This window comes from Somniosus microcephalus, chromosome 7 (assembly GCF_052327205.1).
Source record: "Somniosus microcephalus isolate GS21.2 chromosome 7, FLI_Smic_1.0, whole genome shotgun sequence".
Lineage (NCBI taxonomy): Eukaryota > Metazoa > Chordata > Chondrichthyes > Squaliformes > Somniosidae > Somniosus > Somniosus microcephalus.
Genome location: NC_140993.1, coordinates 71,035,951 through 71,052,952, shown reverse-complemented (window position 1 = coordinate 71,052,952; position 17,002 = coordinate 71,035,951). Strand labels below are relative to the sequence as shown.

Here is a 17,002-nt window from a genome sequence, read left to right as displayed (position 1 = left end):
GGGCTACGGGGAAAGGGTGGGGGGAGTGGGACTAGCTGAAGTGCTCTTGCAGAGAGCTGGCATGGGCTCGACAGGCCGAATGGCCTCCTTCTGTGCTGTAACTATTCTATGATGCAAATATTGTGATGCATCAAGCCGGCTTAGTCCGTCGACTTTGAAGACAAGGATTGTGACTCAAGTACACTGATGGAGGATTGGCTCAATATCCAGTTCCTTGGCCTCACGCCATGCAGTTGCACCATGGAGTGAGGCTAAGGAACTGGATATTGAGCCAATCCTCTATCAGTGTACTTGAGTCACAACCCTCATCTTCAAAGTTGACAGACTGAACCGGCTTGATAGATCACTATATTTGAATCATGATGAAAAATAGCAGGCCAACAGGTCACTGCTCCAATGCTAGATTGGGAGTGGCACAACAAAGTTGGAATAAGGCATATCGGGTTATTCATATTTCTAAGCGCAGCTGAAAGAAACTTCCCTTTACACTCATTAAGGTGAGGGATGATAGTACTGGGGAATGGACCTTTTCCCAGTTCAGGCACCCAGTACACCCAGGTCAGGTATAGCATAGCCAAAGGCAGCAAGACGCTCCCTTCATTCAGCCTCCTCAGAAAAGCACCCCCGACTATGTGACTTTTTTTTTTGCATTTCCCATGCAAGTCTTCTTGTAACCTTTCTGGGTGAGTCTACCAATTAGTGCCAAATTAGGGACTCGTGCCCACTAGAAACTGGATTCAGACTTCCCAAATTCATCTCGCATGGAACCTTTATATAGAGGAAACTTTCATGCATCAAACTAGGACAAATTGAAACCCATGTCTCAAAGGGTTGAAGGTTGCTAGCTAACCCAGCACACTGTCCTTTCACATATCCAGTGACATCAAGACTTCAATACGCACATGTTGGCCTTTTAGGGGTAGAGAGCGTGGTGTTTCTCTGAGTAGATCCAGTAGTAGCAGCCGCCATTTTTTGCAGCGATGTTGTACTGCTCTTAATAGTAGTGTTACTGGACGTTTTTGTCACACCTGCAGAAGATGGTCTGGATGAGGGGAGCTTCACTGGGCTCTTAGCCTCAGTTACCTGCAACAAAAACAAAGGGTTTTCAGTATCACTGTCTGTTTTGTAGCATCAGAATGAGGGAAAACTACAGCCATCCCCGATGGCTTAGTATAAAGACACAGACTTGCATTTATAGAGCATCTCAATACAACTCTCAAACATCTCAAAATAGTTCAAACACAATTAATTACTTTCAAGTGTAATGAGTTATGGAGCTAAATGAAGCAGCCATTTTTCACATAGCAAGATCCCACAAACAGCAATGAGATGAATGGCAAGTTAAAGTTTTTTTGGTGGTGTTGGTTGAGGGATGAATGTTGGCTTGGACAATGGGAAACTCACTGCTCTTCTTCAAATAGTGCAATAGGATCTTTAACATCCATTTGAACCCTAGGAACAGGCAGACAGGACCTTGGTTTAGCATTGCATCGAAGGATAGCTGTAAGAATATCGATATGCCTTTACATTGCTTTTGTTTGTAACAGAGACAAAAGCTGTAATGTTGGAAGGATTGGCTTCCAACTGTGTTCTCAAAAAAGCCCATCTTTTCCTGTCATGTTCTCCAAAACCCATCTAGATACTGTTGATAAAAAAAGCTTTTGAAACACAGGCTTTTATCACAGCAGAGGATGCTATGAGTTCATACATCAGAGGATTGTTTCCAACAGGGCCATGGTTTAGGAGAGCAATAATAGGAAATAACAGTCTGCTATGAAAAGGTACAAGGCCCCTCATCTCTGGCAAATTATTTGAAACAAATGGGTGGCTTTAAAACATGCATTTGGCAGGAAGAGATCCAAAGAAAGTGTTTAAGGCAAATGCCATGTTTTTACTTAGTTAGGAAGAAAAAAAAAAGACCCTGGGTCGTGAACAGGCTTGGAGAAGCCATCTTCATGATTTCTCATCAATATCTAAGCACGAGTCTCAGATGTGGGACTTACGTGTGTTACTCTGTGTCGTTGGTTAGGGTGTTCAAGGTTACTGTTTTGTCGATAACCAATGAAGTGAATTATCAAGCATATTACTGTCTCTAGTTGTACGAATCTATTTAAAGGATAAGGAAAGAAGTATCCAACAATAGGAACTCTGACAATGAAGTATATCCCTCAACACTGCAATGAAGTGTCAGCCTTGATTATGTGCTCAGGTCAGGGAATGGGGTTTGATCCTAGAACCTTCTGATTCAAAGGCGAGTGTGCTACCAACGGAGTCAAGCTGGTATGCTGCTGAGCCACACAAACCACAACATTACAGGATTAATTCCCGTTCTGAGTTTGCTAATCACAGCCTGCGCACTACTACTGGCTTCAGTGCCACTGGAAAAGGAACGACTAGGCTGGGTTCTTGCTTCTGATCACTATGCAGCAACTCCTGGGGCTTTGGCTGTGAGACTTGCGTGGTCGAATGCCATGCCAACATTTGCAGAATTAGAGGAGTGCAGATATCTTGGGGGGTTGTGGGGCTGGAGGAGATTACAGAGATAGGGGAAACAGAACAAGCTACATTTTTTAAAATTATGGAATCACTTACTTGTTTGAAATGCCAATTCTCAGCCTTGCCTGCAGGCAATATATCATGGGAAATAAGATGCTGTGCGTTTTCCATTTCTTACATTGTGCTCCCTGCCAGCTTGGGAGTGCTGGATCGTGGAATTGGCCCATAGTTTTTGTCCCTCCAACGGATTGTGAAAGGACTCCTCAGAAATTCCCACTCCAAACTTGCCCCTTCCCTCAGTCAATATTCTACTGATGAAATTAACTGGCCCTGCCTCCACCATCACCTTCTAGTCTAGACACCACAGATCATTGGGTCCATCAGACGCACTTTTTCCAAAATGATGATGTACAAAACTGAAAATTTGTTTTCAAATGTAGTGAACAAAGATGATGTTAAAACTCTATCTAAAATAAGCCAGTAAATCACAGCTGCCATTTCATACAGAAGCTCTCTAGCTGTATTCAAATACAAATGCCAGTCAAGCGCATCACCTCTACAGAGGCATTAATTCTCTATGGATTAAAGGCTTTCTATTTCTGTCTGTCTCATCGTCGCCTTTGTCTCCCCCAGGCTTGATTTCTGCAATGCTGTTCTTGCCAACATTCCAAGCTGTACCACACATGACTTCTAACATGTCCATTAACTCTGTCGCACATTTGCTATCTTGTACTAAGTCCAACACTCACTGTCACGCCAGTCCTCACTGACCTTATCTCCCAATGTATCAACTTTTAATCCTAGTCTTCAACCCCCTCCATGGCATACATCCTCCACGCCTGGCAAAGCATGTGTCCTCTCCCTCTGCTCCACCATCAGTGAAAGAGCCTTCAACCAGAAAGCCCAGTCACTCTAGAATACTTTTCCACCGTTTGTCACTTTGCCCCCCCTTCAAACTCCTCCCCAAAACTCTCTGTGCTTTCTCCTATCTCGAACGTCTCCTTTTTTCTCAATCTGTTCACAATGGCATTGGTAGGACTGAAGACCAAGCCTCCTCTTCACAGCGAGGACACCTTCCATTATGTAGTGTGGCACCACTGCTGTGCTAAGTGGGACAGACTAAGGACAGATTGATCAGCTCAAAAGTGGGCACCAATTGGGGATCAACAGCAATGGAGAAATGCAACAGCACCTTAAAATGTGCCACACCCATGCTTCATTACCCTCTCCCAGTTTACCCTGACCAAATTAATTGCAAAAGGAAGTCATGCTAAAGGTTTATAAAATACTGGTTAGGCCTCAGCAGGAGTATTGTGTTCAATTCTGGCCACCACCCTTTTGGAAGGATGTCAAGGCCTTGGAGAGGGTGCAGAAGAAATTTACTACAATGGTAACAGGGATGAGGAACTTCAGTTATGTGGAGAGACTGGAGAATTTGGGGTTGTTCTCCTTAGAGCAGAGAAGGTTAAGAGATTTGATAGAGATGTACTACATCATGTAGGGGGTTTTGATAGAGTAAATAAGGAGAAACTGTTTCCAATGGCAGAAGGGTCAGTAACCAGAGGACACAGATTTAAGGTGATTAGCAAAAGAACCAGAAGCGACATGAGGAAACATATTTTTACACAGCGAGTTGCTGTGATCTGGAATGCACTGCCTGTAAGGGTAATGGAAGTAGATTCAATAGTAACTTTCAAAAGGGAAACTCAAAAGCAGAGTAATTTCAGCATAGGCTGCCCAGTCAAACTCGGGAATGGTAGATAACAAATTGACAGACACCAACCACTACCCAAATGAACATCACAGCAGCATTTAGAACTCTAATAAACGTCTAATTTTCTTTTATGATCAGGTGGGAAGTAGAGGAAGACAAGAAATACAGAAAACTGTTAAGTTCTGTGTTTTTTTACCCCTTCATTTTTAAAATTTCTAACTGTCACATGTTGGATCCTCAATCTGTGCTGCATCAGCTGCTGCACCAGTGCGAGTGCCACAACCACCCCTATTCTGCCAGTAAGTTTTGGGGAGATGGGGTAAATAATCAGTCAGGCTCCAGATAGATATCCAATTTCCTCTTCACTAATGCCCAGGCATCAACAAAGGAATGGATCACAGTCAGTTGCAATACACAAGAATCTGACGACATTCATTGGCCCAGAAATTCGGGTCTCCATGGGTGAGTACGCATGAGGTACTCACCCGTAGGCTGAATGGAAGTGTCGGTTTCCTGCATGCGCGGGAAACCGGCACTTCCGATCCTCTGAACGAAGGGGTTCAGAGGTCGAATGCGCGCGCAGGGGAGGCTGCGCGTGCGCTTTGAACTTAGTTTTTTTTTGTTGCAGGTTTTCACGCGAGGTTAAGCCTGCAGGATTTACACATTTAAAAAGCAGGCGTAAGGCCTGCTTTTTACAAGGTAAGTGGTCAATTAATTAAAATTAAAACATTTTTTCCACAGGTTTATTATTTTTAAATACTTTAAAGCAAGGTAAGTTTATTTTTAGCCCCGTTAGAATATAAAATTATTTTTTCAAAAATTTAATTATTGTTTAAAAGTTATTTAATGTAATTTATAGTTTATTTAAAAAGTGTGATGCTTTAAAAAAAATTATTTGAAGGTTTACTGCTATTTTGGGGCCCGTAGTATTTATAAGTTGACAGGTCTTCTGTCAATCTTATGAATGGGCTTTTCCCTCCTCCGATTGGCTGCCCATGGCTCACGCGATCCCAGGGGACGCATCGCACTAACTACGCCCCTGGGACACGCAAGCACAGCGCGCCGGCAGCTGGGCTAGGCCCCGGAGCGGAATTCCACAGTGCCCTACAGCTCAACTGTCGGCGCACAAGGTACATACAGGTTGGGGGCTTGCACCCGCGGGAAGCCCCCAACCCGAATTTCTGGGCCCAATGTCTCTCGTCTTATGGGCCACTTAAGGTATGTTCAACGGAGCCACAGGGGCCACCTAGAAAGTTTAAATTCAGATTCCCATTAATTTTCACATATCTCCATTTATTCGTACAAATGGGTCTTGGTGTTCTGATTTAGGATTTATATACCAAAGAGGCAACAGCAGTAAAACCAGCCCTTGCTAAACCTCAAGGCACACAAAATTCAAACAGGACTAACCAGAGAATAAGAAATAAATAGTACTGAGCTGTCTTGGCATAATGGGCTGGATTGGCAGGGTTCAGTGGCCGCATGTGGCTCATCTGCTGTGGTTTGGACATCCGTGATCTAGGAAATCTGGACCTAATCTTTGCTATGCTAACGATAGTGGTCTGCTCACTCAGAAGTAATATGCAGAGCAGGACTTTAGATATCTACTGGAGAGCAATGAGTGTGGGCATTAAGGTAAGCAAAATAACAGGGTCAAGGTGCTTAAGATCAAGGGCCACTGTCGAGATGAAACAGGTGAAAGCAAGCAAACTTGTATTAATACATCACTTTATCACATCTCTCAAAACAACTGAGAGCACATTACACACAATTTAATACTTTGAAGTACAGTGCCCTATATAAAAGAAAGACTTGCATTTATATAGCGCCTTTCACGACCACCGGACGTCCCAAAGCACTTTACAGGCAATGAAGTACTTTTGAAATGTAGTCACTGTTGTAATGTAGGAAATGCGGCAGCCAATTTGCACACAGCAAGCTCCCACAATCAGGAATGTGATAGTGACCAGATAATTTTTTTTTTTAAGTCATGTTGATTGAGGGATAAATATTGGCAAGGTTACAAGGGATAACCCCCCTGCTCTTCTTCGAAATAGTGCCATAGGATCTTTTACATCCACCTGAGAGTAGACAGGGCCTCAGTTCAACATCTCACTCCGGGGAGCAGACGGAAGGCCGGGCCCGGGGAAGAGGCGGAATCAGCGGCCGAGTGATCAAGATGGCGGCCGTGACGGTCCAGTGCTGAGATCGCTCTCCCTGTTTCGGGCGGCCAGCTCTCGCCACTCGCTCCTGCAACCGGAGCGAGGTGCTCGGCGAGTTGGGCAGAGGCAGCGCAGCGAGCAGCAGCAGCAGCCAAGCCGACCCGTTGGAGCACATCGGCCGGCAGCTCCTCGGCGGGAAAGAATTCCGACTGGGAGGAGGGGAGCCGAGCATGGCGGCCATAGGCCGACCCTGGAGAGGGAGAAGTAGGCCCCGGGCCGTGGAGCCGGCGACGGTGAAGAGGCCGCCGCATTGGAGCATTCACATCCCGACGAGGTGTTCGGCGAGTCGGGCAGAGGAGCGCAGCGCAACGAGCAGCAGCAGCAGACTCAACGACAAGCTGCAGCACGTCGGCCGGCAGCTCCATTTCGGGTAACTCGCAGTCCGGATGGGAGGAGGGGAGCTGGGCATGGTGGCCAGGGCGGGAGCAGGCCACCACACGTGGAGCCGGCAACAGTGAGGAGGAGGCCGCGGTGAAGAGGAGGACGGAGCGGCTGAGGGACATCATGCTCCCACTGCCACGGGAAGCCATTGTATTGACTCTGAACGCGGCGCTGTATGTATAGCTGACGCGTCCCTACGGGGACCAAGCATTCCATTGTACTTGTTACATATGGCAAATAAATCTAATCTGAATCTGAATCATCTGAAAGACGTCACCTCCTACAGGGCAGCACTCCCTCAGTACTGAACTGGAGTGTCAGCCTAGATTTTTGTGCTCAAGTTTCTGGAGTGGGACTTGAACCCACAACCTTCTGACTCAGAAGCGAGGGTGCTACCAACTGAGCCATGGCTGACCTGTAGATAAATGTGACAGCCATTTTTCACACAGCAAAATCCCACAAACAGCAATGCGATAAATGACCAGTTCATTTGTTTATTGGTGGTGTTGGTTGAGGGAAGAATGCTGACCAGGGGAATGAAAAATCCTGTTGTTTCACAAATGCCATGGGTCTTTCATGCTTAGTTGAACAGGCGGATGAGAACTCTCATTGGAAAGATGGCTCCTCGGACAGTGCAACATCCCCTAGTGCTGTACTGTGGTGTTGGCCTAGATTATATGCTTAAACCCTGAAGTGGGATTTGAACCCACAACCCTGTGACCCAGAGATGAGCGTGTTACTAAATTAACCCAAGATAACACTCCCATCAAGCTTGATGACAACAAGAACGAACATAGGCACTTATTATCTTGAAGCTGTCGATGAGGACATCATACAAGGTAAAAATTTCCTTCAATATGCTAAAACTGGTATCCAAGCAAAAATATGAACTTGAAAGTGTTTCAGTAAAATGTGAATTCTATTCAGCTGTGAATTGAGGGTTGACAGCAGCCAATATCCACAGTCGAGAGACTGCAACAACGGCTGCCTGATGAAATTAATCACAACTTTTGGCTAATTAGAGTATCAACTGGAAACTGCAACTGCAGGATAAGAACTGTGGAAGAGGCGCAAAATTGGGTTAGATATCTGCTGAGGAGGACAGGCGAGGGCAGCACTCTAACTACAGGTGGTGAGAGTAGATACCTTGCCCAATGTGGAGGGCACCTGTGCCAGAGTGAAAAAAAATGGAGGTCGTAAAAGCAGGCGGAGACGCAAGCACTTGCAAGAGATTGAGCTAGAAGGACGAATTGGATAGTTACTTAGGATGGGAATCAGAAAGTGAAAGAATCTGGTGGCCCCAATGTATTGTGACTATTTTTAAACTGCACAAATTTTAGGCACCCTGGAACTGTTTGACCATCTTCAGATGAGGCTAGGCAGGCAATGGTGATTGGAGATGATCCTCTGATTCCCCTCTAGGGAGGGAAGGGGATGTGTGAGGTGGTGGTGTCGGGTTTTTGGCCTCTGGTATTTGTTTCTTCTCCACCCTGCGCCACCCCCCAACCGCCCACCCAAGTGCAGCAACAAAAAATCAGATACTCTGCGCATCCTAGTACCTTGTTCAACAACACGGCAAAGCATCCACCCATTTAAAAAGGAAGTCGGATTTACACCAATTTCTTTCCCTCTTCTTGAAAGCATAGAATTATAAAGCACAGAAGGAGGCCATTTGGCCCATCATGCCTGTGCCGGCTCTTTGGTAGAGCTATCCAATTAGCGCCACTCCCATGGTCTTTCCGCATAGCCTTGTAACTGTTTTCCCCTCAAGTATTTATCCAGTTCTCTTTTGAATGTTACTATTGAATCGACATCCACCCATCTTCTCAAGCAGTGTATTCCAGATCACAACAACTCACTTTGTAAAACAAGTTTCCTCATGTCACCTCTGGTTCTTTTGCAATCACCTTAAATCCGTGTCCTCTGGTTACCGACCCTTCTGCTACTGGAAACAGTTTCTCCTTATTTACACTATCAAAACCCTTCATGATTTTGAACACCTCTATTTAATCTCCTCATAACCTTCTCTGCTCTAAGGAGAACAACCCCAGCTTCTCCAGTCTCTCCACATAACTGAAGTCCCTCATCCCTCGTACCATTCTAGTAAATCTCTTCTGCACCCTCTCCAAGGCCTTGACATCCTTTCGAAAGTGTGGTGCCCAGAATTGAAAATAATACTCCAGCTGAGGCCTAACCAGCATTTTAATTAGATTTAGCATAACTTCCTTGCTTTTGTACTTTATTCCTGCATTAATAAAGCCAAGAATTCCTTATGCTTTTTTAACAGACATCTCAACTTGTCCTGCCACTTTCAAAGATATGTACATACCCAGGTCTCTCTGTTCCTGTACTCCCTTTAAAATTGTACCATTTAGTTTATATTGCCTCTCCCCATTTTTCCTACCAAAATGCATCACTTTACACTTCTCTGCATTAAATTTCATCTGTCATGTGTATGCCCATTTCACCAGTCTGTCTATGTCCTCCCGAAATCTGTTACTATTCTCATGGTTTACTATATTTACAAATTTCATATCATTTGCAAACTTCAAACAAACAAAGTACATAGGAAACAGGAGCAGGCCATATGGCCCCCTGAACCTGCTCCGCCATTCAACAACAACAACATGTATTTATATAGCACCTTTAACGTAGTAAAACGTCCCAAGGAGCCATACAAGTTTAGAGGTAACAAAGGCATGGATGAGGGTTTCAGCAGCGGATGAGCTGAGGCAAGGGCGGAGACGCTGTTCCTCAAATGCTCTCCCACTGAAACATGCTCCACTTCAATAAGATAATGGCTGAACTTCTACATTAACTCCACTTTCCCGCCCTATCCCTGTATCCCTCGATTCCCCTTTTGCCCAAAAATCCATCAATCTCAGTCTTGAATATACTCATCAACTGAGCATCTACAGCTCTCTGGGGTAGAAAATTCCAAAGATTCACAACCCTCTGAGTGAAGAAATTTCTCATCTCAGTCCTAAATTGTTGACCCCTAATCCTGAGACTATGACCACTAGTTCTAGACTCTCCAGCCAGGGGAAACACCCTCTCAGTAGCTACCCTGTCAAGTCCTCTAAGAATGTTATGTTTCGATGAGATCCCCTCTCATTCTTAACTCTAGAGAATATAGGCTCATTCTACTGAGTCTCTCCTCATAAGACAGTCCTCTCATCCCAGGAATTAATCTGGTGAAACTTCGTTGCACTCCTCCAAGGCAAGTATTTCCTTCCTTAGGTAAAGAGACCAAAATTGTACACAGTACTCCAGATCTCACCAAAGCCCTATATAATTGCAGCAAGACTTCCTTACAATCAATTCAATTCAATTCAATTCAAATCGCTTTATTGGCATGACAAGGTACATCTTATGTTGCCAAAGCATCGAAAAACATTTATGGTTGAACACATAAACGCAGGTCTATCCATACAGTGTATAAACAGATATATCCCTGAGTGTATAAATATATGTTCATATAATATGTATATACCCTTTTCTTAGATTTAATGGTTGTCCCTCTGTTTATGGCAAGCTGTAACATAGTGTGCCGCTAAGGTTACACAATTTCTCTGTTCCCCTAGTAGGTATGGGAGTTTTTGGTCGTCATTCAAATTTCTGAATTCCGGGCATATTTTTGTGAATTTTGGGTAGAAATTCTCCCTTATGCCCTGATATTTTCTACAAGCTGTGAGGAAGTGCATCTCTGTCTCCACCACTCCCTGACTGCAGTGAGAGCATATCCTGTCCTCTCTTGGTAGCCGGGTCTGCCTGTGTCTGCCTTTTTCGATGGCTAGGCTATGTTCACTAAGTCTGTACATTGTCAAGGTTTTTCTCAGTTTGCTATCCTTTACCATGGTCAGGTAATCAGCCATGTTGTATTGTCTGTTTAGGGCCAAGTAGCAATTGAGTTTGTTTTGGGTTTTTGTTGTTTCTGCCCAATATGACAGATATTTTTCCTTTTGCTTAGTGACGATTGTGTTGGGTCGAATTCTCTGTGTTACGATGTCACTATCCTGGGGCTGGTTATTGTTAGTAGTAACTTCACTGAGTCCCAGGACTAGTTGACTGAGGGTATTCTTCTTTATGGTCCTCTCTTGGCATTTCAGGGCTTCGTAATGATAGCAGTGGGGGTTGCTCATTTTTAGGTGTTTCCAAAATTTGGTGGCTCTTTTTTGGATAGTGATTATTAATGGATATTGGCTTAGTTCTGCCCTGCATGCATTGTTTACGGTTTTCCTTTGAGTCCGGAGGATACTTTTACAGAATTCTGCATGTAGGATCTCAATTGGGTGTTTGTCCCATTTTGCAAATTCTTGTTGTGTTAGCGGTCCCCACATCTCACTGCCATAGAGTGCAATTGGTTCAATTACTGATTTAAAAATTTTGAGCCAAATGCTAATTGGGATTTCTATTTGGATTGATTTTTTAATGGCATAGAAAGCCCTTCTTGCTTTCTCTTTCAGTTCATTCACAGCCAGATGAAAATTTCCCATAGAACTGATTTTTAAGCCCAAGTATGTGTAGTTAGTGGTTTGTTCAATTTTAGTTGTTCCTAGTGTGAAATTTATTTTGGGTCCCTGATGTCTGGATCTTTGCTAGAACACAAGGACTTTGGTTTTTTGGGGGTTTATTGTCAGGGCCCAGGTCTGACAGAACGACTGTAGCAGATCCAGGTTCTGCTGTAGACCCTCCTTAGTTGGTGACAGTAGAACCAGGTCATCTGCATAGAGGAGGAATTTAACCTTGGATTCATATAGGGTGAGGCCGGGTGCTGTAGATTGTTCAAATAGTTTTGCCAATTCATTTATGTAAATATTAAAGAGTGTCGGTAAGATGGGCGAGCCCTGCGTCACACCACGCCCCTGTGGGAAGTATTTTGTTTGTTTGTCTCCAATTTTAACTGCACATTTATTGTTTGTATACATTGATTTAATTACATCATATGTTTTTCCCCCTACACCACTTTCAATAAGTTTCAAGAATAGACCGTCGTGCCAGATGGAATCGAAAGCCTTCTGGAAATCTATAAAGCAGGCAAAAATTTTGCTGTTGTTTTGATGAACATGTTTGTCAATTAGGGTCTGTAGGGTGACGATATGATCTGATGTTCTATAGTTTGGTAGGAATCCAATTTGGCTTTTACTCAAGACATTGTGTTCCTCAAGGAAGTTTATAAGTCTTTTGTTTATGATACTACAGAATACCTTCCCCAGGTTACTGTTTACACAGATGCCTCGAGTGTTATTTGGGTCAACTTTGTCCCCACTTTTGTATATGGGCGTTATGAGTCCTTTGTTCCAGATATCAGGGAAGTAACCGACACTCAGAACCAAGTTGAAGAGTTTTAGGATAGCCAGTTTCATTTTATCGTCCGTGTGTTTAATCATCTCGCTTAGGATGCCGTCTGCACCGCAAGCTTTTCCTGGTCGCAGGTCCTTGAGTTTTTCAAACAGCTCTTTTTCTGTTATTATGGAGTCTAGCGCGTTTTGGTTATCTTTTGTGGCCAATTCGAGCTTTTCCAGTTTTTTGCATATTTGGTATTGCTCTGGGCTTAGTGTGTTTTTCTGGTATAATTTTTCAAAGTGGTTTTCCCATGTGTCTCCGTTTTGAATGGCCAATTCGTCGTGTTGTTTTTTGTGTAATGTATTCCAGTTGTCCCAGAAACAATTGGAATCAATGGATTCCTCAATGGAGCTGAGTGTATTCTTAATATACTGCTCTTTTTTGGTTCTGAGTGTGTTTCTGTATTGTGTTAGTGTCTGACAATAAGTAAGGCGTAATTCTTCATTTTCTGGCTGTCTGTGTTTTTGGTTTGATATTTTTCTGAGTTTTTTCCTCATGTGATGGCAATCTGGGTCAAACCATTTTTCATAGTTTTTTGTTTTGAGTTTATTCTTGCGAACTTTCAAGTTTGACATTGTTGCCAAATTATCAAAAATATTATTTAGGTTATTCACTGCCCGGTTTATGCCTTCTTTATTGTGGGTGTATATGTTTTCCAGAAAGGTGTCCAAGAGAGCTTGAGTTGATTGATTGCTTATTGCTTTCTGGTATTTTTCCGTGCTGTTTTTGGCCCATCTGTAGGATTTTTTTGGTGTTGTACAGCTTACTGGGTTGTGTTTCTTTGTTGGTTGTTTCTGTCCTTTTAAGATACACAGTAATTTGACTGTGGTCTGACAGTGTTGTTTGTGGTTTGACTGTGAATGCTCTGAAAGAGGATGGGTCCAAATCCGTAATCATATAGTCTACGGTGCTGCAGCCAAGAGGTGAGCAATAGGTCGATCTTCCTAGGAGGTCTCCCATGAACCTACCATTGACAATGTACAGACCCAGGCTTCGGCAGAGCTGCAGGAGCTGTTTTCCGTTAACATTTGTCTGTTTGTCGCAGTTACGCCTGTATGGATGGGAAGGGATATCGAAGTGGTTATTCCCGAATATGTAATTGTTTCCCTGATTATTGGTGAAGTCTGGTTCTTCGCCAGTTCTTGAATTGAGGTATGTACCTTATGATGAACCTTACAACCATCATAAGCCGCCTTTTCGGTCTCATTTTAACCTCTATATCTTTAGTCATCCAGAGAGCTCTAGCTTTGGATGCCCTTCCTTTCCCCCTCATAGGAATGTGTGTACTCGAACCATCTCCTCTTTGAAGACCTCCAATTGTTCAATTTTGCCTACCAATTTTTGATTTGAATCCACCTGGGACAGATCCCTTTTCAACTCACTGAAGTTAACTGGAGGAGGGCTAAGTATTTTTATGCTTGATTGTACCTTGTCCGTTTCAATAACTATTCTAAACCCAATATTATGATCACTGTTCCACATATGCTCTCCCATTGAAATATGCTCCACTTCCCCAGTTCATTCCCCAGAACTTGATCCAGTATTTTTTACTTTCTCATTAGGCTGATAACACACTGATCAAGAAAGTTCTCTTGCAGTTAGATTGCAGGAATTCCTCCCTCTCTTTGCCCTTTACACTGTTACTATCCCACTCTATATTAGGACAATTGAAGCACCCCATTAATGCTTCTCTGCAGTTCTTGCATCTTTTTGTAATTTGTCTGCAAATTTGCTCCTGTATCTCCTTCCGACTATTTAGTGGCCTATAGCATACACAGTAGCATAATAGCTCCTCTATTGTTCCTTAATTCTAACCAAATAAACTCTGTCTTTGGCCCCTCAACTACATCATCCCTCTCCAGTGCTATAATAGTTTATTTGATCAATACAGCCATCCCCCACCCCATCTTTTTTCCTTCTCTATCTTTCCTGCAAGTAATTCCTTATTGGAGTATGGCTTCACAGGCACCAGTCACTTTCCAATACTTATTCCAAGTGCCTATTATACATAGTATCATAGAAAGTTGCAGCAGTGAAGGAGGCCATTTCGGCCCATTGCGTCCGCGCTGGCCAACAAAGAGCTATCCAGCCTAATCCCACTTCCCAGCTCTTGGTCCGTAGCCCTGCAGGTTAGAGCATCCCAAGTACTTTTTAAAATGCGGTTAGGGTTCCTGCCTCTACCACCCTTTCAGGCAGTGAGTTCCAGACCCCCACAACCCTCTGGGTGAAGAAATGTTCCCTCAAATCCCCTCTAAATCTTCCACTAATTACTTTAAATCTGTGCCCCCTGGTTTTTGACCCCTCTGCTAAGGGAAATAGGTCCTTTCTATCCACTTTATCTAGGCCCCTCATAATTTTATACACCTCAATAAGGTCTTCCCTCAGCCGCCTCTGTTCCAAGGAAAACAGATAGTCTTTCCTCATAGCTAAGATTCTCTACTCCCAGCAACATCCTTGTAAATCTCCTCTGTACCCTCTCTAGTGCAACCACATCTTTCCTGTAATGTCGTGACCAGAACTGCACGCAGTACTCTAGCTGAGGCCTAACTAGTGTTTTATACATGAGAGCGCCTCAGTAACCGATGGCAGGCTATTCTACTGCTGGGAGATTTCATAGTCAATTGACCTGGCCTTCAACCGACGTTCACAGAATCAGCACGATAGACAGCGAACGGGGGCGGCAAACTTAGCCGATGTTCCCCAATCCCCATCTCAGAAGCGCAAAGATGAATTGCAGTCCCTATTGTCCCAGCTGAGGTCAGCTAACTCAGCATAGACCAGGGATTGAGCATGGCAAATTTACCAACAAAACCATTGTCGGGGAGGGGGCTAATTAAATCAATAAATCTACTGAGGAAAAAGGAAAACAAAATTAGCACCCAACACGTGTGCCCCCTCCCCCCCCAGCCTTACCTTTGGTTTCACGTCTTTGGTGGTCGCAGACGAAGGCCGCGCCAGACTAGAAGTAAGTCGCTTAGAAGTGGAAGCTGCTGTCGTAGTTGAAGTGGAAGTATTGAGTTTTTTATTGGGGCTCGGAGCAGCTGCTGTAGGTCGCTTAAGGGAGGCTGACGGCTGTGGCTTACTTTTGGTTGGTGAGATCTTTGTAGCCGGTGTGCCCGTCTTTTACGTATCAGCAAAAGGGAATAAAACAAAAGTCGACAATGCCAAAGGAAACATGGAATTAAAAGAAGCCAGCCAAATAAAAAACAAAGTAAAATGCCAATGATAATTTTACGCTAAGTAAATAAACTCTGTGGTTCCGAGACAAATTTTAATTGTACGAAGACAAAAGATTGGTCTAAATGTCATAATGTAGCCTCCCTCCCTCCCATGATAAAGGGTTAGCGGCCAAGCCAGGAGGGAGGAGAGGGAGGGGGGAAGAGGGAAGGAAGGGGCGGAGGGGGGGAGGGGGAAGGAAGGGGCGGAGGGGGGGAGGGGGAAGGAAGGGGCGGAGGGGGGGAGGGGGAAGGAAGGGGCGGAGGGGGGGAGGGGGAAGGAAGGGGCGGAGGGGGGGAGGGAAGGACGGGGCGGAGGGTGGGGAGGGAAGGAAGGGGCGGAGGGTGGGGAGGGAAGGAAGGGGCGGAGGGGGGGAGGGAAGGAAGGGGCGGAGGGGGGGAGGGAAGGAAGGGGCGGAGGGTGGGGAGGGAAGGAAGGGGCGGAGGGTGGGGAGGGAAGGAAGGGACGGAGGGGGGGAGGGAAGGAAGGGGCGGAGGGGGGGAGGGAAGGAAGGGGCGGAGGGGGGGAGGGAAGGAAGGGGCGGAGGGGGGGAGGGAAGGAAGGGGCGGAGGGGGGAGGGAAGGAAGGGGCGGAGGGAGGGAAGGAAGGGGCGGAGGGAGGGAAGGAAGGGGCGGAGGGAGGGAAGGAAGGGGCGGAGGGAGGGAAGGAAGGGGCGGAGGGAGGGAAGGAAGGGGCGGAGGGAGGGAAGGAAGGGGCGGAGGGAGGGAAGGAAGGGGCGGAGGGAGGGAAGGAAGGGGCGGAGGGAGGGAAGGAAGGGGCGGAGGGAGGGAAGGAAGGGGCGGAGGGAGGAGAGAGGGAAGGGGCGGAGGGGGCAGAGAGGGAAGGAAGGGGCGGAGGGCGGAGAGGGAAGGAAGGGGCGGAGGGCGGAGAGGGAAGGAAGGGGCGGAGGGGGGAGAGAGGGAAGGAAGGGGCGGAGGGGGGAGAGAGGGAAGGAAGGGGCGGAGGGGGGAGAGAGGGAAGGAAGGGGCGGAGGGTGGGAAGGAAGGGGCGGAGGGAGGGAAGGAGAGAGAGAGGGGAGGGAGGGAGGGAAAGAAGGGGAGGGGAGGACGGAGGAAGGAAGGAGTTTTGCCATGCATCTAATGCTCTTACTTGTAAGCCCAGGAGACTGCACAAGTAAAGCACTGCCTCTCACACCAGCTTAATCATATTGCATTGTTCCAGAAGTAAATGTGACAATGTCCAGGCACGTACACACTGGGCATTTTTCGACATGTGCCATGGTGCTCTGAGTTTCAAAGGAAATGGGAGTTAGCGGCGCCAGTTTAAAGAAAAATCTTGAAAATGCATTTTGCCATTTTTCCAAGGACAAAGTCAAAAGCATTCAGAGCAAAAACTATTTTGTCTCAAAAACACAGATTTTAAACTGCAGTGATGACTGAACAAATTTAACAGAAAAATGTGGTAGTGCAAACCAAATACACAAAGCATACAAAGAGGATTTTGTAACTGGGACATGTGCCTACCTTTCCCTTTGTATCTGGGCTCAGTGGGTGCTCTTTGGAGGTCGCAGCGCTCTCTGTTCCAGTCATGCCCTCTGCTGATGGTTCCTCTGGTTTGGCTATAGATATATAAAAAAAATGCAATCAGTAAAATTGAAATGGCAAAT

General features: G+C 45.3%; 1 protein-coding gene across 6 annotated transcripts in view; it reads right to left on the bottom strand.

The window, feature by feature from the left end:
* The window catches only part of LOC147114710 (uncharacterized), a 162,617-nt gene that overhangs the window by 53,997 nt on the left and 91,618 nt on the right, over nucleotides 1-17,002 (bottom strand). For 5 of the 6 annotated variants that reach the window (XM_085992572.1, XM_085992573.1, XM_085992574.1 and 2 more), the window contains 3 exons: nucleotides 16,860-16,954; nucleotides 15,073-15,279; nucleotides 903-1,083 (listed from right to left, as the gene is read on the bottom strand). In XM_085992572.1, the coding sequence (XP_085848698.1) occupies nucleotides 903-1,083; nucleotides 15,073-15,279; nucleotides 16,860-16,954 (483 nt within the window). The remainder of the gene's footprint in view (nucleotides 1-902; nucleotides 1,084-15,072; nucleotides 15,280-16,859; nucleotides 16,955-17,002) is intronic. The other variant, XM_085992575.1, reaches the window with a different exon arrangement.